The following is a 26,510-nucleotide window of genomic DNA, read 5'->3' as shown; positions in this document are numbered from 1 at the left end:
TGCAGTTTCTTAGACTTTAGAAAACAGTATTCTAAGACAATCTAGACATTTCTAGAATTCACTACTCAGTGCAGCCATATCAAATGGCAGCAGGAAATCTATAAAGCTTTATTTACAAGGTAAGGAATTTTAATTCTCTGGTAGAGTTAGAAACAGTTAAAAGATACACAGCAGAGATTTTTGTTCTAGTTTCTAACATCTCTAGGTTTCTTCACTATTTCTAGAAGTATCATACATTTTCAAGCCAATACTATATAATGGTCTCAGATGAAATGATGAGATTAAATAACAGACTACCATAACTGTAAATGGAGATAAATTATTGGAAAGTTTATGGTCTTTATGATAAATCTAACCATCAGTCTTGTACTCACAGGTGCGACACATGATTGCAGATGGAATGATTCACCTGTGTATCTATGCTGTGTCTGCCATCACCAAGGATGCTGAGGTTACCATAGCATTTGATTATGAGTATAGTAACTGGTAAGACCTCAAAAACCTTTCCTAATATGAATGTCCTTGTTTTGCATATGAAGCTGTTCAGCCCTATTGAAATTCTGTTTTCGTTTCTTGCCCTCTCCTGTTTTTACTTAACCTTTTCATGAGTAATACATTTTCTACCTAGAAATTATACAGGAAAAGATAAGACTTACAGTTTTTTTGTTTGTTTGTTTGGTGTACCTTCTACACCCACCCAGCCCCATTTAGTTTTACAAGTGCAGTTCTGTTACATGGACATATTGTGTAGTGGTGAAGCCTGGGCTTTTAGAGTACCTATCACCCAGATAGTGTACATTGTACCCAATAGGCATTTTTTCATCCTTCACCTCCCTTCCACTCTCCTACCTTTTGGAGTTGCCAGTGTCTGTTGTTCCATCTGTATATCTTCAGAGTGTTTTTTTAGAGATACATATACCTTGTATGGTATTTGCTTACAAGTCTAACAAGGATCTTTTGGCTTATACCTCTTTAGCAAGAACGGCAAAAGAGATATGTAAGAGACACTCGTAGAAACTACAATGACATCCTGCTTTTATGAGTACTTGTGCCAGGGACCATACAGAATGAGAATTGAAAGGCTTACCTCATTGTAAATGTATACAGTTTTTGTCAATTATGCCTTAATAAAGTTGTGAGGAATATGAAGATTTACCTCTAGCCGGGCATGGTGTTTCATGCCTGTAATCCCAGTACTTTGGGAGGCTGAAGTGAGAGGGTTGCCTGAGCCCGGGTTCTAGACTATCCTGGACAACATGGTGAGACCTCGTCTCTAAAAAATAATTTAAAAAATTATCTGGGTGTGGTGGCATACTCCTTTAGTTCCAACTACTTGGAAGACTGAAACGGAAGTATCACCTGAGCCCAGCAGATCGAGGCTGCAGTGGCCATGAGTGTGCCACTGCACTCCAGCCTGAATGACAGAGTGAGGCTCTGACTCAAAAAAAAAAAAAAAAAAGATTTACCTTATCTACTTAAAACAATTTACCTTATCTACTTAAAACAATTTAATCTAGCTGTATATCACAGTACAAAAAATTAGATGGCACATCATAGATGAATATGTGATGGCTTTTATAAAGTAGATGCTTTTTCTCCCTTGCTTGTTTTATGCAAAATAAAGTTTCTATGGTAAAGTGATGTTTGGCTCAGGTATAAGAAGAAAAGGTATTCCTCTTAATTCAGAAAGGAAAAAAAAAAGAAGAAAAGGTTTAATAATAAATAGTGAATAAATAAAAGTGAGTACATGGTAATGATGGGTACAAAATAAGTATATCTACTTCAGCCTCTGTCACTGATTGACTGCCTATTGTTGGGGATTTTTTTTTTTTTTTTTTAAAGACAAGGTCTCACTCTGTCATCCAGACACTATCATGGTTCACCACAGCCTTGACCTCCTGGGCTCAGGCTCCTCAGTGTGGTGAGTAGCTGGGATTATAGGTGCATGCCACCACACTTGTCTAATTTATTTGTAGAGATGAGGTTTTGCTGTGTGGCCCAGGCTGGTTTCAAACTCCAGGGCTCAAACAATCTTCCCGCCTTGACCTCCTAAAGTGCTGTTATTACAGCTATGAGCCATCTCGCCTAGCTGGAACTGAATTTAAAGGGAGCTTTCTTTCCTTTCTACTGACCATATGTATGAGTAGAGTTGGGGTTTTACAGAGAATATTAAAAGTATTTATTGGACAGTCTTGTGTCTCCGTTTGACTTATTCAGAGATAATACCAGAAGTAATTATTATACTGATACTTCAAGAAAATAAAATGATAATATAACTGGATTTCAAGCTGGGCTCGGTGGCTCAGCCTGTAATCCCGCGCCTTTGGGAGGCTGAGGTGAGTGGATTGCTTGAGCCCGCGGGTTTGAGCCCCGCCTGGGCAGCGAGACCTCATCTCTACAATAAATCAAAAAGTCAGCCGGGTGTGGTAGCGCATGCCTGTAATTCCGGCTACTCGGAAGGCTGAGGCGGAAGGATCACCGGAGCCCGGCAGGTCGAGGCTGCGGTGGCCGGGAGCGGCCACTGCACTACGGTCTGGGCAACAGAGTGAGACTCCAACTCAAAAAAAAAACAAAAACAACTGGATTTCAAGGGTACTAAGACAGGTACTTTTGGTTTTTTCTTTGGACCAGTAATTATAAAGTGGACTGTGCATGTCACAAGGGGAACCGGAATTGTCCTATACAGAAAAGAAATCCCAATGCTCCAGAATTGCCACTTCCACCACCTCCAAGCCTACCCAGCATTGGAGCAGAGACCAGGCGTAGAAAAGCACGGCGGAAAGAGCTAGAGATGGAGCAACAGAATGAGGTTCCAGAGGAGAATAATGACCAACAATCACAAGAAATTCCAGAAAAAGTAACTGTGTCCAGTGATCATGAGGTAATCTCCCTTGATCAAATGATGATACTATGGTATTGATCCTCCAAAGGAAGAGAATCACAGGTTACCACATTTTAGGTAGGGAAGACTTAGTAACACTTAATGTTCTTTATATCAACATAATACTTTAAAGCACTAAGAATTGTTTCTAGAGAGTTTTAAGCTACCAGAATAAAACGGAGATTGATTTCTCCCAGAGATTAAGAGTACAGCTGAATATTGCGTCTGTCTTAAAGGAAGTAGACAATCCAGAAGAAAAACAGGAAGAAGAGAAAGAAGAGGTTGTGGATGACCAGGAGAACCCAGCTCATAGCAGGAGGGTGAGTATTGACTAATAGCCCTTTGCTCCTTCTCATTCATACTGCATGCATATGAACTCTTCTTCTCCTGACTTTGTATCGTCTCCTTTATTTGACCTGGAGGTTATAATCTGGGCCTTTTCCATAGATTTAATTATAAATTTTTGAATTATTTTTCTGTACACACTAGTTGTATAGTGACTATCATCTAATGGTGGTTTTAAGCGGTTTTTTTATCTTTGTTTTTCTTTTTACTAACAGTCTGGTTTTTAAAAAAACTGGCTGGGCAAACCCAAAATATGTTAGATCTGTTTTATTCTTACTTAGAAATTTCCTAGGTTTATGTGAGTTTCAACTTTAAAAAAAAAATCCTTTTAAGCCTATGGATTAAAATTTTTTATTTTAATGCTAAAACTAATTATGTTTTTTTTATGACCCTGAAAAGAAGTTTAACAAAAATCTTAGTTATTCTGGAACTCTGAAAATGCAAGAAAAATTGGTCTTAATGACTATTTTTATTTTACATAGTAAAGTTTCAAAATAAATGACCCTTTTTGAAAACTTTATTTGACCATGCCTTCTTTGGCAACTGTTTCCAACATTTAAGTTAAACATTTTATTTTTAGTTTTTTGAGTCAGAGTCTCACTCTGTCAGCTAGGTTGGAGTGCAGTGGCACATTCACGGCCATCATACCCTCTACCTGCTGGGCTCAGGCAATCCTTCCATTTCAGCCCTCCAAGTAGTTGGATCTACAGATGTGCACTGCCACGTCTGGCTAATTTGATTTATTTATTTATTGTAGAGATGAGATCTCATCATGTTGCCTAGGCTGGTCTCGAACCTGTGGACTCAGACAGTCCTCTTGCCTCTGCCTCCCAAAGTGCTGGGATTATGGGCGGGAGCCACCATACCTGGCCTATTTTTAGTTTTTATATTCTCCAAGTTATATATGTCATCTTAATGATAGTTAAGTTAGTTTCTATAAATTTTCTTTAACAATACTTCTGGCCAGGCATGGTGGCTCAAGCCTGTAATTCCAGCACTTTAGGAGACTGAGGCAAGAGGATTGTCTGAGTCCAGGGGTTCGAGACCAGTCTGAGCAACTTGGTGAGACCTCATCTCTACAGTAAATTAAGAAAAATTACCCGGGCATGGTGGTACGCTCTTGTAGTTCCAGCTTCTTAGAAGGCTGCGGTGGCCGTGAGCATGCTGAGACTCCTACTCAAAAAAGAACAACAACAACAAAAAAAACCAATACTTCTGAAAAGACTGTTCCCTCCACCTTGTTGAAGTTTCCTTCTATGCTGATGCTATTTCTTTCTAGACCCGGGAAGATAGGAAGGTAGAAGCCATCATGCATGCTTTTGAAAACTTAGAGAAAAGAAAGAAGAGAAGAGATCAGCCCTTAGAACAGAGCAACTCTGACATAGAGATTACTACCACCACCTCAGAGACTCCTGTTGGAGAAGAGACAAAAACTGAAGTTTCTGAATCTGAAGTTAGCAACTCTGCTTCAAACGTTGCCATCCCAAGTACCCCACAAAGTGTTGGTGTGAACACCCGGAGGTCTTCTCAAGCAGGGGTAAGAGATGAAAAGACTCCAGGAATTTGCTAGTGTCAACTACCTATTCTTGGAATGCTTAATATCAGTATTTTCAGCTCTGTATCACATCACAATATGTAAGGCCATTAACAATTTAATTAGACCCATTTATATTGGCCTATTTTATAAATACTTTTTAGAAACAGAAATAGTTAATCCAGACGTCTGCCTTACTGCATCTTTAGCTAATTTAAATGTATAAATTTTTGTATTCAAAGATTACATTTTAAGTTAGTACTAAATTTTTACATTTTTCAACGGGAGATATTTGAATGCTTAAAGTGAATAGGAAATTGAATAGAATGTTTGTTATTAAGAAATTTCTGGTAAGCGCTTGACCTTACTATTATTACAGGATATTGCTGCAGAAAAAACAATCCCCAAACCACCTCCAGCAAAGCCTTCTAGGCCCCGACCGAAAAGTCGAATTTCTCGGTACAGGACCAGTTCAGCCCAAAGACTAAAGCGTCAGAAGCAGGCCAGTGCACAGCAGGCAGAGTTGTCACAAGCTGCCTTGGAAGAGGGAGGAAATAACAGCTCAGTAACTCCTACTGAAGCTGGAAGTATAGACAGTTCGGGAGAAAACAGGCAATTAACGGGGTCTGACCCAACTGTAGTATCAGTTACTGGATCCCATGTCAACCGTGCCACGTCTAAATACCCCAAAACCAAAAAGGTAAGTCACAAATACATCTTTGTAAGTCTAGTCTTAGTAAAATGAGAGAGCCTGTAATCCCCAGAAAAAAACTAATTTCAATATTATTACATTGAAAGTTCTAGATGCTTTGACACAGAAAGCCAAAGCCATTCTTCTACCTTTTGTTCCCTTATTTTTAAACAGAGCTTAAGTCACTGATAGCTGAAATTATCACTCTCTTAGTGGGCATGGAGAAGGTAAAGGAAGATATCTTTGCATTCTGATTGCCCAGTTCATACTCACTGCAGCTGCTGCATCTCCCTCTGTCTTAGTTTCTAGATGAGGTTTGTCTTTGTGAATTGCACTGCTCTCGGTGATATTATACATCTGCCAAATCAACTAACAATCTCTTTTCTACCTTAGTATCTAGTTACAGAATGGTTGAATGATAAAGCAGAGAAGCAGGAGTGCCCTGTTGAGTGCCCTTTACGTATCACCACGGACCCAACTGTACTGGCAACAACTCTAAACATGTTACCGGGTCTTATTCATTCCCCGTTAATTTGCACCACCCCCAAACACTACATTCGCTTTGGCTCACCCTTTATTCCTGAGAGGCGTCGAAGGCCCCTTCTGCTTGATGGCACATTCAGCTCCTGTAAGAAGGTATGTGTGTGTGTGTGTGTGTGTGTGTGTGTGTGTGTGTGTGTGTGTGTGTGTGTGTGTTTACCTGAGATGCTTATAATTATGACATATTTAATATTTTAGATAGCCACTCTGTCCATGTGAGTTTATAATGAGTTTGTTGTTCAACCATGAATACTGATGCATCAAGAGTCAGTGGGACTAAGGTGGGATATATGTATACTGCATTTTTGGTGCTCAAATTTGTGATTGTTCACTGTTGGCTCTTCTGAGAACCCTTGAGGTTCCTGAGTGAGAGCACATAACAGTTGATGACGGAGTAGGGATGGATATATTTTGTGTGTGCTCTTGTGGTATTGGTTAACATGTTAATTTGTAATTATTGTGTTAGATTGGGTCCCGGGTTCTCTAGAGCACTGTTGCCTAAATAAAAAATGATGATCAAGCTGTGTTTTGAGTTCATTTAAGTCACTATTACCGCTTGAAGGAAATTCGAGGAAGAATACTAGTGTTATTGTCATAATTTCTGTTCCTTGGTCAAATGTCAGGTTGGACTATTTATTCCCTAGAGAATACAGAGCCTCCTGTAAAAGACTCACTCCCTCTCTCTCTCTCTCTCTCTCTCTCTCTGCCTCTCCTGTTTCTAGTTACTTACTGTTTTTGGATCTAGTGGCAGTAGCACCTGGTGGTTGGTTGTTTTTGGTATGGTCTTAATTGGTAGAAGCTCTACATATTTTCCAAAGGTGTCTCTTAGGAATAGATCAGTCCCTCAAGTTTATAATGTCATTTCCGTGTTTCTAGATGTATAGAACACCCTTTCATTTGGTCTTACTTTGAGGTAGAGTCGTTCCCTGGAACACCCTTTTCTCTTATCCTCAGATCTGGATTCAGGCTGCCTTCCTCAGTGTCTCTTCTGCCATTGCCCTCCTCCACTGGCATCACGTACATGAGGATGCTGCATGTAGATTATTTGATGTGATGAAGTCTCCAGCTCCAGGCAGGTCTTCCCTGACTCCTCCAAACTTAAAGTTTTTTCTTCCCTGAAGAACAGCAATTTTCCCTTGGGGGGTAGGGACACGAAAGATGAGCCAAAGTGGTGTGGGATATGGAGGGGAGGAGGGCAGCGGAATCAGCAAATGCAGAGGGCACTACTACTGAATGAGTAGTACACTGCAGAAAGTCTTTTCCTGATTGCACATCTTACCCAAGTATTTGAGTCACTCATTGGTTTATTCAGGGAAACTCCCAAGTAGAATAAATCCCAAAGAGAAATTTGACCTGCCAAACAGGGTTGTGATGATGTAGTAACTTGAGTAACTTTCAGGTATCAGAAATAAAAGCAATGACAACTTCCTTAAAAATAGGACTAGAAAAATTCTGAAAACTTTTCTTAAGGAAGTTTGCCTAAGTAATGAAGGAGAGTTGAGTTTCTGGGGATACTTTCTTATACTTAGAATGACTAGTTTGTAGCCGGGCATGGTGGCTCATGCCTATAATCCTAACACTTTAGGAGGCCCATGCAAGAGGATTGCCTGAACCTAGGTCTTCAAGATCAGCCTAGGCAACTTGGCCAGACTTCTTCTCTACCATTAAAACAACAACAACGAACCTATCCGAGCATGATGATATATGCCTGTAGTTCCAGATACTTGGAAGCTTGAGGCAGGAGGATCACTAACTCAAAAAAAAAAAAAAAAAAAAAGTCTAGTTTGTCTTAGAGTTATCTGAGAAGAATAATACTTATTTCCCATGTAGTAAAAATTATGATTAGCCTTATGTAATAACTGGAGAACTATATTCTGGTATTGTGTGCAAAACTGAGGACTGATACTCTTTTTTCCTTTTTGGTTTTGAATCAGAGTCTTATTCTTTAACCTAGGCTGGAATGCAGTGGCATGCTTATGGCCACCGCAGCCTCAGGCTGCAGGGCTCAGGTGATCCTTCTGCTTCAGCCTCCCAAATAGCTGGAACTACAGGTGCACACCACCACACCTGGCTAATTTTGTATTTATTGTAGAGACGAGGTCTCACCAAGTTGCCCAGGCTGGTCTGGAACCCCTGGGCTCAGGCAATCCTCCTGCTTCTACCTCCCTAAGTGCTGGGATTACAGGCGTGAGCCACCATGCCTGGAGATATTCCTCTTATGTTTGGCATTGCACAGTCTCTCTAAGAGTAACAGCTCAAAATCTTAACTACATTGTGAGTAATGTCAGAATTAGAAAGGGTATAGACATGCTCTCTAGTCTAAAGGAGGAGCGAGCCGAGAGATGACTTAATAGATATGATAGAAGCTTTTTTTCTTTTGTTCTGCATTTGACTGGAAACAGTAATCCTTGCTAAATTTCTAAGGATGTTAACTGTTGAAGCATGCTGTCAAGCCAGATAATGGAATCTCCTATTTTGGTTCTTTAAGAATAATAGATAGTTATTAGACAAATAGTAATAGTAATAGTAATAGACAAATAATGAAGTCTGGGTTGTAAATAATATGGACTAGCCATTTTGACAGTTCTGATGCTGGGTTACAATCTTTCTGTTCCCATCTTGTTTTTCCAACTAGTAATGACCTGTGACAACCAAAAATTTGACTTCAGATCTGGTAGAAAATCCATTTATTTATTTGAGTATTGTTTTACCTGGTATTCTTTAGTAATTGTTTCTGTAGCTCATCGTATCTTAGCTTGTCCTTGTATTTCCACTGGCAAGAGATGGAAATTCTGTTTTACTCAAGTCTGTGTTATATTATCCAAATGTATCTGACTATCCTTAAATCTTGTTTTATATAGGCTCCACTCAAATACTTGTGTCACTCAAACATATGTGTCAAGATCAGTCTTTAGAAAGCATTTATACTACATATACTGACGGGATTATCATAGCAAGACTTACTTAAACTAGATATTTACTTTAAAAATTGTTTATGTTTAAATCATTGCTTTAATATTTGCTGTAAACATATCAAGATTACATTATAGAACAAGCATGCAGCTTTTTATGGGGAAAAATAAAATGAAATTGAATCTTTTTGCTAGAATTGAACTCTGCTTTTTGAAATGGGGAAGAGTTATCTTTAGATTGGCTAGAAAGGATTCATCTAATGCAGGACTTAAGAACAGTTCCATGATTAAACAAAATTGTGATAAAATTCTGAAAATCCCTCAGAGTATAAGTTAAGCAGATAGGTGAGAAAAACCAGCCTCTGTGGGATTAGTTAGAAGTGTGTATATTCCTAATAGATTTGCTATTTTATATCTCATTAAAGGGAGTAAAGATGTCATAAGTTAAAAAAAGTATAAGACAAATTAAAGTTCTTTCTGTATATTTGTGCTCACGTTCTTAGAGTACTTAACAGGACATTTTGTGATATCCCTGGAATTTCTAAATTAAAATTGAGTCATAGTTCTTAAAAAGAACTTTATGGTATATCTTTTTTTAGGTCTTATTTCAGTTATTATTTTAGAATAAAAGCATTAATAAGTGACCAACAAGGATTTCTGTCGTGTTTCACCTTGTCTCTAAACTCACCTTCTAGACACTGTATATAGGGCATTTAGTTGCTCAGGTTTCTTAGAAACCCAACCTGACTGATAACACAGTACTTTGCATTGCATTGGTATTTTATTTTATACACTGGAAGATTATTAATGTGCATATCTCTAAACATAACATTGATATTTAGTTGAACAAGAACTCACTAAAGTTCAGGTGTGATGGCTCACACCTATAATCCCAGCACTTTGAGAAGTGGGGGCAAGAGGATTGCCTGAGCTCAGGGATTCGATACCAGGCTAGGCAACTTGGCAAGACCTTGTCTGTACAGTAAAAATAAAAATATTAACCGGGTATGGTGGCACATACCTGTAGTTCCAGCTACTTGAAAGGCTGAGGCGGAAAGATTGCCTGAGCCCAGCCAGTCAAGGCTGCGGTAGCCGTGAGCAGGGCACTGCACTCTAGCCTGGGTGACAGAGAGAGAGAACTCATTGAAAATCTGCTTTTTGCCTCATATTGTGCTGCTTTCTTCACATGTATTATCTCACTTAACTTTCAGGAAGTTAGGATTTGGGGGCTTGGTTCACACATTCAGAAACTAGCTTCAGAAAGATTTGTTTGGTAATTAGCCCGAAGTGAGGCAACTAATAAGTGACACAGCAAAGTTTTTTCAAGACTTTTGGATTTCAAAACCTGTGTTGTGTTACTTCCTTGCTCCTTCTTCATAATTATGGGACTCTTTAATAAAACATTTCCTGCAGCCATCTTTGGGCCTCCTAAAATCTTTTTGCAATTCACTGTGATGCACAGTTTTAGAGAAGGAAGAAGTTGTGGGCAAGCTGGGACAGGGGCTAGAGTCCTAAAATATTAAAACATCTACAACAGGAGCAGGAGGAAAAGGTTTGACTATGTTTGCTGTGTTTAACGTTATAGCCAACTGTAACAGCATCTTATTTCTAGAATGCTCCTGTTCTGGTTTTATGGTTCCCTTTTTATAGTAATCAGATCTAGACTTTATATTCTTTTTTAGACAAATCTACTTGACGCTGGAAATACACAAAATTATTCACAGAGAAAGCTCAGTGACACAAAATGAGTTCTGTCATGTGTTCTGAAAGGAAATTATAGTAAAGGCAACTATAACAGAAGATTTTCACTCCTGGGCCTAATTTTCCCCATTTATAAAATAAGTGATCTTGAACAAGATGTCTAGGTTCTCCATTAAGCTCTAAGGATCTATTTATGGTTCTGACAATCAGTGTTCTGTATCAGAGAGTTCATGAGTGGTCTTTTTTTGGCTTTTCAGAGACCTATCATAGCCTAAGATGTGGCTGTGATTCAGATTACCATTGAGGTCTCTACTTTTTATACTCGCTCACTCTTAAAACCTCCAAATGTTTACAGTTTTAGTTTTGCTTTCATTTGGTAGGCCCCAATGACATTTACATGATACAAGATTTTTCTTGGTAAAATCTTCCTGGATTATTTGCTAAATTTCTAAGAGGGAAAATCCATTAGAATTGCTCTCTTTGGTGAAGAGAATATTTACTTACCTATAATACATGTTTGTCAAGGTGTGAAAGTATAAAAATTCACCTTTGCTCTTCCTATTTGGGGGAGGGTCTGGCTCAGAAATTTTATCAAAATTCGATGTGTCTTATGTTAGGGCAAGAGAGCCACAGAGTTGTGAGCAACATACAACTGTGTATCTTAAGAGAACACAATTATAGGTGAGACATTTTCTCTCTTCCACGGGTTATATAATCTTGTTACCGTAAGTGTTGCAGGCTTACTGTCTGGCATAAGTTTATTTCTCATTAGAGTCTAATCTTTTCTATCAAAAAGTGTGACCGATTAGAGTAATCTTCCCATCTTTTTATTTCTTCAGAAGGTCATTCTATGATTTGCATTGTTTGTGCATAATTTATCCCAACTACTTGTTGGGGAGGGAGGATATAGCTTATTCCTATTTAAGAGTAGATCTTTTGGTACCTGTAGTATAGAACTATTAAGTCTCATCCAAAATCTTCCTGTGAGTCTTTTTTATTACCTTTTTAGATGTCTTCAGCATAGGACAGATAACTCTAAAGAGGTCTTTATCTTCCTTTTAGGGACTTATTTTATACATTAGTTTTATTATGTATGACCAGAGTCTGCCTTAAATAAATGTTAAAATATCTTCCTTATCTCTTCCCATTTACCCTATCTTAAGCAGAATGAAAAGTTGAATGGTAGTCATTTTTTATTGGTTTTGGTTTTTTGATGGGATTTCATTTTGTATAATCCATATTATTTTCATTTTACCTGTTAGAACAATTGATGGGGCAGTATTCCAGCATGCTGAAACACAAAACAATAAAATGATTGACTGTGGAACTGAATGAGTGTGTTGGATTGCATCTCTCATCAGTTAATGTGCATTTAAAATAGGTGTACTAAATAGTTTTAATGATTACTGGCAATGACCTGGTTCTTGCTCCATTATAGCGCTGGATAAAACAAGCCTTGGAAGAAGGGATGACTCAGACATCATCTGCACCCCAAGAGACTAGAACTCAGCACCTATACCAAAGTAATGAGAATAGTAGCTCTTCTAGTATCTGCAAAGATAATGTGGGTATGTATCTAAAATCATTTTGAATACATGACTAGTGATTGTTTTAGGTCCACATAAAAAATTTCAGTTTGAATACTTCTCATACAAAAAAGAAGTAGTGTGTTCTCTAAATAGTTGCGTTACATCTGTCTTTACAGAGGAAGAGAGAGATCTCAAGTCAGGGAGTTTTCCCAGGACGACAAAGAAGGAACTAGACAGTGTACAGATAACAGCAGAAATGGTTATAAAAAAGGTTAGATACATTTAAAGTAGTAAGTTTAGGAAATCTATAACCATATGTATAAGAGGGGGGCAAAGGCAAGAAAGTGGTGAAACACTAATATTCAGTAAAGAATTAAAAATTTAAGTGATTTAGTTGGGTGGGGCATGGTTGGGAGGCAGGGGTTAATTAAATAAGTTATGATCAATTGTTTTCAAAAGCATTTGCACAATTGTAAAATTTTTTTTAAAGACATGACTTTTAATGCAGTTTAAGGTCCTTTTACAGTTTTAAACTGGATGACTGAAAAATCCGTTGGTTTTTAACAGTGGCTTTAGAAGCCCAAACCTCATCGTCTCAAAATATAACTATGAAACAAACCTCCACGTGTACCACTTGAATGTAAAAGTAAAAGTTTGTAAAAATAAAAATTTTTTATTCTTTTGCAGGGGATCTAATTTAAAGCCTTGGTGCATTAACTTATGATGCCATCTTAACTTATTTTGGAACAGTCCTTTTATCAAAGTTTGTCCTGCAAATATCAGCTTAAATGAAAAAGTTTCTGTGGTTTGCATATGTTTATTTCTAAACTGAATTTTTAAATATTATGTCATCAAAATAAAAGACCAAAATAGATACTACAACTCCTGTAAGACTGTATTTCAGGTTTTCATAAAAACAACTTTTTTTCTGTTTGTTTATCAACTTGCTGAGTAAATATGATCTTGAATTTAATTAAATTTTTTTACTAGTAATATCTGCTTTTTCTTAAAGTTCTGATTTTATTTAGAAAAAAATGGGTTACCATTTGTAAAAATTATTGACTTAGCTTATTCTTCTATCTCTACATTGGATTATAACTTATAAGTTAACATATGTTGAACCCCAGGATAATAAAAATTCCATTTATCTGAAAGATAAATGATAACAGTTATTTAAAATATTTTCTTAGCTGGGCATGGTGGCTCACACCTGTATCCCAGCACTTTGGGAGTTGGAGGTGAGAGGATTGCTTGAGCCCACGGGTTCAAGACCAACCTGGGCAACATGGCGAGATCTCATCTCTACAGTTAAAATAAAAAATAGCCAGGTGTGGTGACACACACCTGTAGTTCCAGCTACTTGGAAGGCTGAAGCAGAAGGGTCACCTGAGCCCAGCAGGTCAAGGCTGCAGTGGCCATGAGTGTGCCACTGCACTCTATCCTGGGCAACAGAGTGAGACCCCAACTCAAAAAGTAAAATATTTTCTTATGGTAGTCATCAAATATTAGGGAGATATAGTCAAACAAGATTAAGATAAAGAAATCCTGATGCCAGATTTCCATTAATATTACTAATTTATTAGCAACTTCCAAGGTATAGTGAGAATATAAGAGTTGAGATAGACTATTGTTTGTGTGTATATGCTAATGTATGTTTGTATTTAATGTTGAAAATAGATTGTATAGCAGTTCATGTCCTGGTTAGAAAAGGCTTATAGGGAAAATGCCTTTGTTACTATGTGACCTAGTTGGAATGGAATTAGGGCTGTTAGGCACCAGCCTTTTTTGAGCTTCTGTATAAACAGAAGGAAAATATTTAACTTTAAAAAATTAAGTAGTAGTCAAATGAGCAATACATATTGCAACAAGTTAGTGCAAATCCCGAAGAATTTTTTTTGTTTGTTGATTTTCTTTTGTTTTTTTCAAGAATACCAAGGAGACATTAATTAAGAAAGAGAAACAGATTGATATAGTAGAAAAATATCAAACAATCCTCCATTTGAAGGCCAACTCTAGCCTTCACTAGCTATATAATGTTACTTAATGTCTCTCAGCCTCATGTGTAAAATGGGAATAGTAATACCTACTAACATGAGATTGAATAGTGTATATAAAGTGCTTAGTGCGGTATCAGACCTGTAATAGGAATTATTACTATTATTATTCTCTATAGGTTAATCTTTCTTGTGAAGTATTCATTACTAGCTACATTAAAGATTCTAGGTGGACACATTGGCTCATGCCTGTAATCCCAGCATTTTGGGAGGTGAAGGTGAGAGGTTTGCCCAGGAGTTAGAGAACAGCCTGAGCAAGATGGCAAGACTTTGTCTCTACAATAAATAAAAAATATTAGCCGGTCATGGTGTACCTCTGTAGTCCCAGCTACTGGGGAAGCTAAGGCAGAAAGATTGCCTGAGTCCAGCAGGTTGAGGCTGCAGTGGCCATGATCGTGCATCTGCATTGCCAGCCTGGGCAACAGAGTGAGTGAGAGAGACTGACTCTGCCCCCTCCCCCCCAAAAAAAAGATTCTAAATAGCTACAATTGTATAGAAATAAAAGATATTGCTACTAAAGTGGGACAGGGGCATAATGTTCATTATTTATAAATGATGTGCATATATTCCTAGGAGAGCCTAAATAATCAACTAAAAAAATTAGAGTTAATAAGAGTTGAATAAAATCACTGAATAGAAGATAAATATACAAAAGTTTTACTATTTATACACGAAGAGAATAAATGATAAAAAAAATTTTTGTTCCCAAACTTAACCAAATTAAGAAACTGCCAAGGAGTAACCTTAGTCAAATGTGTAAAGCAAACTATTACTGAGAAATATTTTTAAAGTGTGAACATATGGAGAAAAATTGTAAATCCCTTAATGGAAAGAAAAAATATATATTGCTCACACTCTGGCGTGATCTCCCTCCCTCTCTCTGACTTCATATAGTTTCCATGAAACTAGCTTGTTGAGAGTTTAATTAGATGATTTGAAGTTTACGTTAAAAATAAGAAAAAATCGAAGTAATGTCAAAGTACTCTTCCTAGAAGTGTAAAACTGGCCTCTAATATGAAGCTAGTAATTAAACTGATATAAGAATAGATGTGTCTATGGAATAAAATAGCCAATAACAGGCCTTAATATAAAGGACTTGGCATATTACTCTGGAATTTTTACTTACTTGGGGGATTAAAAAGGAATTAGATCCTAGCTAGGCATAGTGGTGTGTGCCTGTAAATCCTGTCTACTTTGGAGGCTGAGGTGGAAAGATCACTTGAGCCCAGGAGTTCAAGTCCAGCCTGGGCAACAAAACAAGACCCTGTCTTAAAAGTAAGAATTAAAAAAGGAATTAATTAGCTTCTTTGCCAAAGAAAAATTCTAGGCATATTCAAGTACTTTTTAAAAATTCAAACTATATTAATCGTGTTTCTGTGTCTATATTATCTCTTAATTAATGGAAGATTGATATATTCAGGAAAGGATTTGCAATAAAACTAGCAGGAAACTATTATCTCTACTAGCAATTTGATAAGATTTATCATGGTGCTCTAAAAATATAATAATACTTAACCTAATAGTTGTTCTTCTAGGTAGCTAGTCTACAGAAATAGGTATGGAAACCAAAATTTATGTGCAGAGATATTATTCATACTTACTAGCAATTGCAGTTTTGTGTGTGTGTGTGTGTGTGTGTGTGAGAGAGAGAGAGAGAGAGAGAGAGAGAGAGAGAGAGAGAGAACCTGAATTCTAACCCATAAAGTAATGGTGGAATTTGTAATTTTTATCTGCTTTGTGCTTATACTTTTGAAGGAATCATATATACTATCCATTAACTTTTTTTTTTTTTTTAACTTTTCTTATTTTTGAGAAGAGTCTCATTCTATTGTCCAGGCTGGATTGCGGTAGCTTACTTCGGCCTTGAACTCCTAAACTCCAGTGATCCTTCCACCTCATCCTCCCAAGTAGCTGGGATTACAGTCCTGTGCCACTACACCTAAGATTTTTTTTTTTTTTTTTGGTAGAGATGAGCTCTCACTCTGTTTATCAGGCTGATCTCAAACAGTCACCTCAAGTGATCCTCGCTCTTTGGTCTCTCACAGTAGTGGCATTACAGACATGAGCCACTGTACATGGCCAAAAATTTTATTCTTGATTCATTTTATCAAGTTAATCTCTCCAAAAACAGCAAAGTACCACTTTTGAATTAGATTTGTGATCTTAATTACTACCTTGAATTTGTAAGAATATTAAGAGAATAATATACAATAATCAATTAATATTTCTCCTATGAATGTAAGAGTGATTTAATACTTGAAAATTTAGTAAAACATTTGTTAACAGGTATAATGGGGTAGAGAAGTAATAGCAAAGTTACTTTTATAACCTTAATAATAAAATACTTATGATTTTAGCAAAAATCTATCTAAAAAATTGTTCATTAGATGGATTATCAAATTATCCCACTATGACCATTATTATTTAACATATTCTGGAATTGTTGACCAAAGTGATTTATACCCTCCACCCCCAAAATCAAGAGATAAAAGTACTGGTAAAGAGGGTTTATGTGTTATTATGTACAAATAATATGATCATCTACCCTGAAAAGCCAAAAGAATTAACTGAAAAATTGGTAGAGATTAATAGGGAAACTGGATACAAAATAAATATGTAACCATTTTCTTATGTATATAACAGTAATGTAAAGGGAACAATATGTTTTATTCACAGTGGTAACAAAAACTAGAGAACACAGGTAGAAGTGTAGCATATCTAGATGAAGAGGGACATAAGTCTAGACTTGAATAACTGAAAGATTATGCCATGGATCTGAGTGAGAATTTTCCTCCAGTTACTCCTGAATTTTATAACACCAATTAAAATCCTAGGTTGTTTTGTTTTGTTTTGTTTTTGTTTTTGTATCTCACATTCTTGCTCTCTTATCCATGCCGGAGTGCAGTAGTATAATTCCCAGCTCTCTCAGATTGAATAAGTATGATTCTTCAAGTTAATAAGGAAATATAATAGATTTATAATAACAGTTACAATAGATTTTGGGAAGAAGGTGCTTGCTATTTTTCATGGGAAAAGAGTAGATTGTTTGCTGCCTTACACTGAAGTATGTTCTTTTTGAGTTAAAACATGAATTAGATTCGGCTTGGTAGCTTATATCTGTAATCCCAGCATTTTGGGAGGCCAAGGCGGAAGATTCACTTGACCCCAGGAGTTCAATACCAGCCTGAACAGCATAGTGAGACCTTGTGTCTACCCAAAATACTAAAATTACTCAGGCATAGTGTCATGAGCCTATAGTCTTAGCTATTTAGGAGGCTGGGGCAGAAGGATCACTTGAGCCGAGCAGGTCAAGGCTGCGATGAGCCATGATCGTACCACTACACTCCAGTCTGGGCGACAGAGGGAGACTCTGACTCCAAAAAAAGGGAAAAGAAAAATGTAAATTAAAAAGTTAAACATAGAGATAAGCCAGGCACAGTGGCTCACACCTGTAATCCCAGCACTTTGGTAGCCGGAGGTGAGAGGATTGCCTGAGTCCAGGGATTCAAGACCATGCCTGGCCAACTTGGCAAGACCTCATCTCTACAATAAAACAAAAAATTAGCCCAGCATGGTGGCGTGCACCTATGGTTCCAGTGGTAACAAAAACAAAACTTCTACCTACTTGGAAGGCTGAGGCAAAGGGATCATCTGAGCCCAGCAGGTTGTAGCTGCGGTGGCCTTGAGCATACCACTACGTTTCCAACCTGGGCAACAGAGTGAGACTCCAACTCAAAAAAAAAAATTTAAGAGATAAAGGGAAAATAGACTGGGATTTTTGTAGTCTTAGGGTGGATTAGCAAAGACTTGATCTCAGAGGCATAAGATAAAGGCAATGATTGACCCATTTGACTATGTAAAACATAGTTTTATAGCAAAGACTTGTAAACAAAATTGAAAGACAAAGAACAAACTGGAAAAATATATCTGTAACTTTTTTGTCGAAGGATCAGTAAGGCCACATCAAGGCAAACATCCTGTTTTTTTTTTTTGAGTTGGAGCATCATTCTATCACCCAGGCTGGGGTACAGTGGCACACTCACAGCCACTGTAGCCTCGACCTGCTGGGCTCCAGTGATCCTTCTGCTTCAGCCTTACAAGTAACTGGAACTACAGGCACGCACCACCATGCCCAGCTAATTTTTTGATTTATTGTAGAGATGAGGTCTTACCAAGTTGCCTAGGCTGATCTTGAACCCGTGGGCTCAGGCAGTCCTCTCACCTCAGCTTCCCAAAGTGCTGATATTATAGGTGTGAGCCACCACTTCCAGCCAGGGCAAAACATCTTTATAAAGATACACCAAGAAGGATATAAGCATACATTCATTTGTAGATAACATTTTCAAATTGTATGTGTTTTTTAAAAAAACAGTAGAAGATGGATTATTTGACCACATAAAATAAGAAAATTATGCAAAGAATAAATAAATAGAAAAAATGTAGGACCAATCTGAGCAACTCAACCCTATCTCTGTAAAAGATTAGCTGGGTGTGGTGGAGCACACCTGTAATCTCAGCTGCTTCTACTGAGGCAGGAGGATCACTTGAGCCCAGGATTTACAGTGTGCTATGAAGGTACCACTGCACTCCAGCATGGGGGACATAGCAAGGTCCTGTCTCTTAAAAATAAAATAAAATAAAATAAAATAAGTCTTTAAACGTCATAGGGGCAGGCATTAGATCTCTTTGGATGCTGTATCATCATAAGTACTCACTGCCATGAACATTGATATGCAGATGTCAATTTTCATGTATATTTTATAACTCTTTACAGAGAACTTAATCTCTACATAGTTGACTTTACAGTATTGGACCTAGCAGTATAGAGGTCTTCTAAGAGATTTATTAAGACCCTGGAAATAGATATACGTTATTGTGAATATAAGCTGTGAATTACATATTTGTTTGTTTTTTATAGTTGGACACTTTTCAAAAGGAGGAAAGAAAATCTAGTGTCTAGAACAAGAGGAAAATATGATTGTACTTACAATCTAGGAAAACTTTAAATTCTGAGCTATCAGAAAGGAAATACGCATCTTCAGTATATTTTGCATTTATTCTTTCATCTTCATTTAAATATGTACTATGTTAGTTTGGTACCTGGTAACTCTTTATGTTAACTACTTGATTAACTCCAAATAATTTCCTAGTTACCAATCTCACACTAACCATTGCTTCCAGATTAATCTTCCTAAAACATATGTCTGATCGTGACCTACTGACCCAAGACTTTCTTTGAAGGTGTGGGATAAATGTCACTTCTTCCACCAAACCTTTGGAATTAACTTTGTGAATGTGAGAAAGATGTTTTGCCTGAATGGTCACTAAAATACATAGTATAATTACTGGCTTTTAAAATAAGTCTAATAAGTATAGAAAGTACTATTGTAACTAGGAAAAGAACATCAGCCTAGTTTTTTGCTTGTTTGTTTTTAATGGTTGGGAAACGTTTTTGTAGAAATCATTTCACACTTTTCAGCACTCTAACACTAGGGATTAGGTATGGATCAGAAATATTATGACCAGTAAGAACACTATAGAAAGAATTGAAATGGGGCACAAATATGTAAGAAAAGGTTAAAGGCATATGGATTGTACCATCCCAGTAGCTTAGGTTGGTGATGTGGCAGTTTAGTAGAGAGTGGTGTTTTTTTTTTTTAAACAAAGTAGCAAAGACTTAAGATTTTCAGAAACTAAATTTAAAAGAAAGAAATTTATATTTTTCATTGGTAGAGATTAAATTAGCTCCAGGGATTAGTCGTTAGAATTGTTAGATTCATATGGAGTTTCTCTGGCAGATAGAATGTTTTTAGAATTATTTTATTTGTGGTTATTAGAGTTTTGGGGGGGCTTTTGGTTTGATTGGAGAAGATAACTTAATGGGATAAGCCAAAAGAGGAGTTAAGAGCTATTGTAGGTTAGAAATTAATGGCTTTACTACAAAACCTCCCATTAACCTGTGGTTTCAAACTCTCATCCAAGCTTTGTATTTCACAGACTTGTTGAGTCCATTAAAGAAATGGAAGTCTCGCTATCTGATGGAGCAGAATGTTACCAAGTTACTTCGGCCTTTGTCTCCTGTCACGCCACCCCTTCCCAATTCAGGCTCAAAGAGCCCCCAGCTGGCTACATCTGGCCCATCACACCCAGGAGAAGAGGAATGTCGAAATGGATATAGCCTCATGTTTTCACCAATCACATCTCTTACTACTGCTAGTCGATGCAACACTCCTCTGCAATTTGAGGTGATTTGGGTTTGGTTGTTGGGAGTGCTAGATATGAAAATCATCATTTGTACCTTCTCATTTCAAGTGTAATACCATTCCAGATATTTCTTCACTATCTTCCTTCCCCATCTCATCAAGAGAATGGGAAACCTCAGGGTCATTGCGACCTGTTACCTTGTAGCCTCTCATCTTGGCAGCCCCTGTATTTCCCAAAATAGGGACAGTGCTACCAAAGATCCCATTCATCTTTCTTTTGCATGCAATCCATCAGTCTCCATTTTTAGATAGCATGCTAGATCTCTATCTATATCTTTAATATGTACCTTGTTCAGAATAGGCCTGTAGCTGCCTGTAGTATCTGTTAGTAACACCAGCCTTAGAGCTCGGATTATACTGATTGTGTCTCCGTTTCTAGACCTTTGAATAAGTGAAGTGTCTTTCCCAGGTTGTTTAGTATTTTCATTGTTGCCTAAGTGACCAGAGATTTAGAAAGCATTGGATTATGGCTTATGGCGATTGCAGGGTTTTTTCCTCTGCAGGTTACTTTCCCTCCTTGTTATAATGTGTTAGGAATAAGAAGTACACAACAGACTAGCAATATGTGTTTATAAGAGACAGATTTATTACATTTACTCATTGGATTAAGTTAGAATTGTCTGCCTCAGCTGTTTCAGAAACTAATTCTGAATCATTAGTATGCGGGTTTGAGTGACAGGAAATTTGAAAAAACTCATCTATTGCATGTTGCTTTGATTTATAATTAAATTAAACAGATATTATCTCTTCTCAAAAAAATTTGTTCTGTCCACTAAACAGACTCAGCTCTGCCCTTACCTTGCACTTCTACAGAGGAATGTTCTAACCAATCTCATTTTTCCCATTCAGCTTTTGTGAGAATGTGAGAATTAAAAATACCTGGATTTTATATGAATAACTCAGAAAGAGATGACTAGCCACCTTTAAAGCAGAGCTATATTCTGTATCTTTCTAACTCTAGACCATATTAACTTTTGGAGCAGACTTTCTTTGGGGTAGAAAAAAAAACTTGCTGGTTACATGTGATTTTTCTCTAGGAAAGTTACTCTTTGCCAAATTTCCTATGGCACTCTTTTAGCCAGATAGTAAAACAGCTAATCCAGGCCTTTCTAACTTGACTTTGTCTGTTTGAAATTGACTTTTCAGTTAGCAACTAGAGATTTATTGTGAGATACTGTGAGAGGAATTCTTCCTGGAGGGCATTCAATCATAGGATTTGAGTTTTATACTTTGTCAATACAGGCTTTATTATAAATCTGGAATTTCAAAAATTAGAAGGTAAGTCACCTTCAAAACCAAACAGGTTTAGAACTCAGTGCATTCCCTTTCCCTGTGGCATTTTGGATAACTATGAAGCACTATGCAGATACAAAGTATTTTTATTGTTTTAAACAAAAAAAAATCAGTGATCATTTTAGTGATGCATAGTTCAAGCATCATAATGATAGACTACCAGGAGAGAAAGAAAATATTATATATATTCAATAACAAAAAATCCAGTGCATGGTTCTATTATTGTAAACTTCTGATTTAAGTAAGGAAGTTTAGCTTTTCTTGACAGTTAAAAAAAAAGCTTTACCACCTGACCCATTCTTGTCACCGTTCTAGTGGCCATACTCTTTCCTATACTCCCATATAGAGAGGTGAGGAGCCTTTATTCTATTAAAGACTATGGCACATTGAGAAATGTCAAAAAAGTGTCACAAGTAAAGATCAGCTTAGTTTGGGGAAGGATATTTTTGAAAAGAAAAAAAGCATTCAGGAAAAGATGAGATACCTTTAATACTAAGGAAAGGAGGTGAGAGGATAAACAGTAGAAGAGAATAAGATCTTCAGGAGGGGAAAGCATCTAGAAATAAGAGTGAAAGCAGCATTGGGAGGGCAAGCTTAGCCTCTTTTTCACCAGAATAACCCTCCCATTCTCTTCACTCTCCATTTCACACATATGCACATACATGTACACCATCCACCCTCCCCCTGAATAAACTTCACAGCCAAAACCCCACTTGGCTGACAGCAGCTTCATTTCCCCTACCACACAGCACAGGCCTGCCACCCAGGTCACCGTTGTCTAGAGTCAACAACATTAGGAACTCTTCCCTTTCCTCAGTTCTGGCACCGTGAATCCTTATCACAATACCACCATCACTCTTTCTACTTGTTCTCATTTCATCTTTCCATCAAGTGCTCACTGTCCAGTCCCTTTTTGTTATGGGAGTGCTGCCTCAGGTGGAAGCTCCAAGGTGAAGTCCTCCCCTTTATAGAACACAGGGATTTCAAGTGTATACTTAGGTTCTTTTTTGTTTTGTTTTGTTTTGTTTTGTTGTTGTGTTTCAAAAAGTGTAATGGAATTTTTAAAAGAACATTGGTAGGGTGTTCGGGTCCAATAAAATTATGCCAAGAAACATATCTAGCCTGCGAACTAGGGATTCTGTCAAACATATTCCCTATAACTGGCCATCTCCTTAGCCTTTTCAGCCCCCCAGCATGCTAAGGTGTTCCCTTGGAGAGCAGTGGGGGGCCTGAGACATATTAAAAAACAAGGAAATATGACGATCAGAGGAGGTAAGGAGTAAAAGAGCAAGGTTCATCTGAGGAGCAGTAGGGGGTAGGGTACCCCTCGATAACAAATATTGTAGGTTGCATATAAAGTACAAATAAGTATAACACTGTAAAATTTCACCAATCTAACTCTTTCCTGATATGTGCTTGAGATGTTTACTTATAGCATGAAACATTATAACCAGTTTATCCTCAAATGCTTTCAAAGACACCAGGAAGCATTTTAACAACTCATTCTGTCCATTGAGATGAGTTCTGCAGTTAAGCATTTCCCCTGTGCATTCTTGTCCAACTCTCCCACCCGCCCCCACCCCCCAAAAAAAGTTGTGGCTAACATCTATGCTTGCTTTTATTTTTTGTTTTGTTTTGCTTCTTGACTTCGAGTAGATGAATAACAAGATGCTTTTCCCTCCTCTAGAACATATCCTCCCCTGAGAGTTCCCCTGCGCATAGGCCCGAGTCCCTGTCACCCGAGGTAGTTATCACACCATCTCAATCACACTTGGAGGCTGAGAGTGAGTGTGCATGTGTGTGTATCTGAGTGTGTGGGGAGGGCTGGGAATCCGAGTGAGTGGGGTGTTGGGCTGGAGGGTGGCCGATCAGTCACAGTAAGTTGAATGAGTCTTCCTGTATGACTGTGACTACTCAGGACTGTCAATGTAGATGGAGGAAAACGAAGTAGCTATGTGTGAGTGTGTGTGTTTGTGTGTTGGGGCTGGTTTTTGTTGTTGTTTGGGGGAGGGGGTGGCTGAAGTTCTATTAAAGAAGAATAGAATCTAGAAGTCAAGTTTAAAGGATGCTGAATATGTGGTAGGAGCCTTGTTAAAGTTATAAATAAGGTCTGTTTGTTAACAAATAAGGAAAGTTGAATCAAAAGTTGGTAGGGGCTGTCTTTTGACCTTTATTATCTTGGGCTAATCCAGGAGCATCTTATATTGAAAAAGTTGGGCAGTGATTTATGCCTTGTTCTAGGGTTAATCTGACAGCTCTGTGTAACCAGATGTTTTGGACTTTGGTTGATAGAATGGGCAGCTTCTTTAGAAAGGGAAAGTTTCTGTCTCTCAGCTTTCCTACATTTTCTCTGTAGCTCCTTACGGGATGTACAAGGAAATGAAGTCAGTTACAGACTTTGTGTCACAGGCCACCATTCTGCAATGATTAGAATTTGGTTGCTATAAAGTGAAATGTCTGAAGATATCAGTTGAGTGCTTCTCAGAAAACCTACAGCTATGGAGATATTAAATTCCGATTTTAGTGCTCGAGTTTCTGTTACAAGCTTTGGATGTATGTAGTAATGATTAACTTTGTGAATCTACCTTTTTTCTTTTGAAGAGAAAGGTATATAGGCTCTCAGACATATTTAACTGAACTGTTACCCCACCCCTTTCCAATAAAAAACTAGGGCTAAGCTAAATGATAGTTTACCAAATTTTGAATCAGTAGGAGTTGATAAGTCAACGCGAAACTGAAAAGGTTGTATTCTACTATTATACTAGAGATTTGGGGGTTGTTTTGACTATCTTGTTAGGATAGTAAAGCTCTCTCTCCTTGGGTGTTAAAGATTCTAAGATAACATAATTTGGAGACTGACATGGTGTGGTACCTGGGTACTAGTCTTCATAGAGAGTTAGCTATAGTTGACCTAGTGATGGAAAATCTTGGTGTTAGGAGGTTATAATAACCGAATAGTAGGTGGGGTTTATTTTTGGTACATTTCAGCATTTCAGAGTCTCTGCAGTGATGAGCATTAGTGGTCATATGGTATGTTGACATACAGTAGAGGATAAAGAAGAATTGAGTGGCCAGAAAGTTGTATGAGAAACACCTACTTAACAGTGAAAGTGAGTGAAGAACTGGTTGGTTGATGTCTTTAATGCCATCCTCCTTTACTGAACCAGTAACTTAAATACCTGCCTTTCCGTCTACCTTCTTTCCTCCACCTTTTTCCCTTCCCCCACCTTCCATCAATATTTAGAAATGAATAACACCAGAAGTCAGTTATCTTAAGACACCAGTCTCATCTCTATAATATGCATGGGGCTCAGGTAAATTTCTAATTATACCACTTGTCCCTTAGTGTGTAGTGCAAGGTAACTCATCAAACTGATGAAAGACTACGCAGGAAAATAGTCGCATTTGGCCAGTTACCTAAGTCTGACTTTTCCAGTATTCCCATCCAGAAAGTCTTGAATGCAATTTGGGAAAGGCCAGGATTCTTTAGTGCTCTGACCTATATACACTGTTGTTGCATAGGACTTTTACAGATGATAACGGCTTTCTCTCCTCTGCTTCCATCCCTCTTATCTTTCCTTGTTCTCTTGTGTTCCTCTCACCTCCCCGCCTTTCTACCCTTTTACTCTTTCCTTTCTCCCCTGCCCCACGTCTCTGTTGATTTTTATTCTTCCAGCTTTGTCACCGAAAAGACCTGGATTTGACAAAAGTGGGATATCTTGACTCCAACACTAACAGCTGTACTGATAGACCTTCCCTGCTCAACTCAGGTCCTTCTGACCTGGCTCCTCATTCCTCCATCGGATCCACTTCAGAGACTGGTTTCCCAAGCAGGAGTGGAGATGGACATCAGACCCTCATGAGAAACTCAGACCAGGCATTTCGGACAGAGTTCAACTTAATGTATGCCTACTCCCCTTTGAATGCTATGCCTCGAGCAGATGGATTATATCGAGGGTCTCCCCTAGTGGGGGATAGGAAGCCTTTACATTTGGATGGGGGCTATTGTTCTCCTGCAGAAGGATTTTCCAGCAGATATGAACATGGCTTTATAAAAGACCTCTGTCGTGGATCCATGTCACCTGGTGGTGAAAGGGCCTGTGAAGGAGTCCCATCTGCCCCCCAGAACCCACCACAGAGGAAAAAGGTAAGTGTATCACGTTACATAGGCCCACTTTTGAAGAAAATAAACTAAATAATTCAGTAGCCATTTACTAAGTTCCTGCTACTGTATAGCACTGTCCTTAGACAAGTAACACATAGTCTCTGTCATGTCAAGTGAAAAACTGTTTTAATACAATTTGATGGTAGATATTTGGCAAATGTAGATGCCTGCATGTGCCGTATACTTGGTAGGCAATTCAGAGGTTAGAGCAGTGGAAAAGAATAATAATTACTTGTTATTTAGCACTTTCCAGGTTCTGGGCATTATGTTAAGCTCTTCTAATTCATTTATGCTGACAGTAATCCATAAGATAAGTAATTTTCCATTTTGGAAATGAAACTAAGTTGAGAAATTTGCCCATGATCACAACGAGTGTTGCATGCTGTTACTGCCACCATGCTGTATTACCTCCTAGGTTCTACCCTAAGGGAGCAATTACTTGCAGTGCTGAGGGATGCTCCAAAGGTGTTGCTCAAATGTGGTGAGAGAGCATTTTTTTTAAGCTTTCAAGCAAAGTCTATTTAGAAAGTAAATGGGGGGGGGAATTCACCTCCCTGAGGTAGGGGAGGGGCCAAAGCTAAGAAAACATGGTGGCCATAGCT

The 26,510-nt window shown here is 37.9% G+C and overlaps 1 protein-coding gene across 1 annotated transcript in view; it reads left to right on the top strand.

The window, feature by feature from the left end:
- The window catches only part of SETD5 (SET domain containing 5), an 85,940-nt gene that overhangs the window by 52,589 nt on the left and 6,841 nt on the right, over positions 1 to 26,510 (top strand). Inside the window, exons 14-22 of the mRNA XM_021718390.1 lie at positions 377 to 486; positions 2,632 to 2,881; positions 3,118 to 3,201; positions 4,506 to 4,763; positions 5,140 to 5,460; positions 5,845 to 6,087; positions 12,043 to 12,172; positions 20,185 to 20,432; positions 25,420 to 25,890. Of these exons, the coding sequence (XP_021574065.1) occupies positions 377 to 486; positions 2,632 to 2,881; positions 3,118 to 3,201; positions 4,506 to 4,763; positions 5,140 to 5,460; positions 5,845 to 6,087; positions 12,043 to 12,172; positions 20,185 to 20,432; positions 25,420 to 25,890 (2,115 nt within the window). The remainder of the gene's footprint in view (positions 1 to 376; positions 487 to 2,631; positions 2,882 to 3,117; positions 3,202 to 4,505; positions 4,764 to 5,139; positions 5,461 to 5,844; positions 6,088 to 12,042; positions 12,173 to 20,184; positions 20,433 to 25,419; positions 25,891 to 26,510) is intronic.

The sequence above is a fragment of the Carlito syrichta genome, unplaced genomic scaffold (assembly GCF_000164805.1).
Source record: "Carlito syrichta isolate Samal-C Ts95f unplaced genomic scaffold, Tarsius_syrichta-2.0.1 Scaffold312152, whole genome shotgun sequence".
Lineage (NCBI taxonomy): Eukaryota > Metazoa > Chordata > Mammalia > Primates > Tarsiidae > Carlito > Carlito syrichta.
Note: the sequence above shows the minus strand (reverse complement) of the source record. Positions and strands in the feature narration are given on the sequence as shown.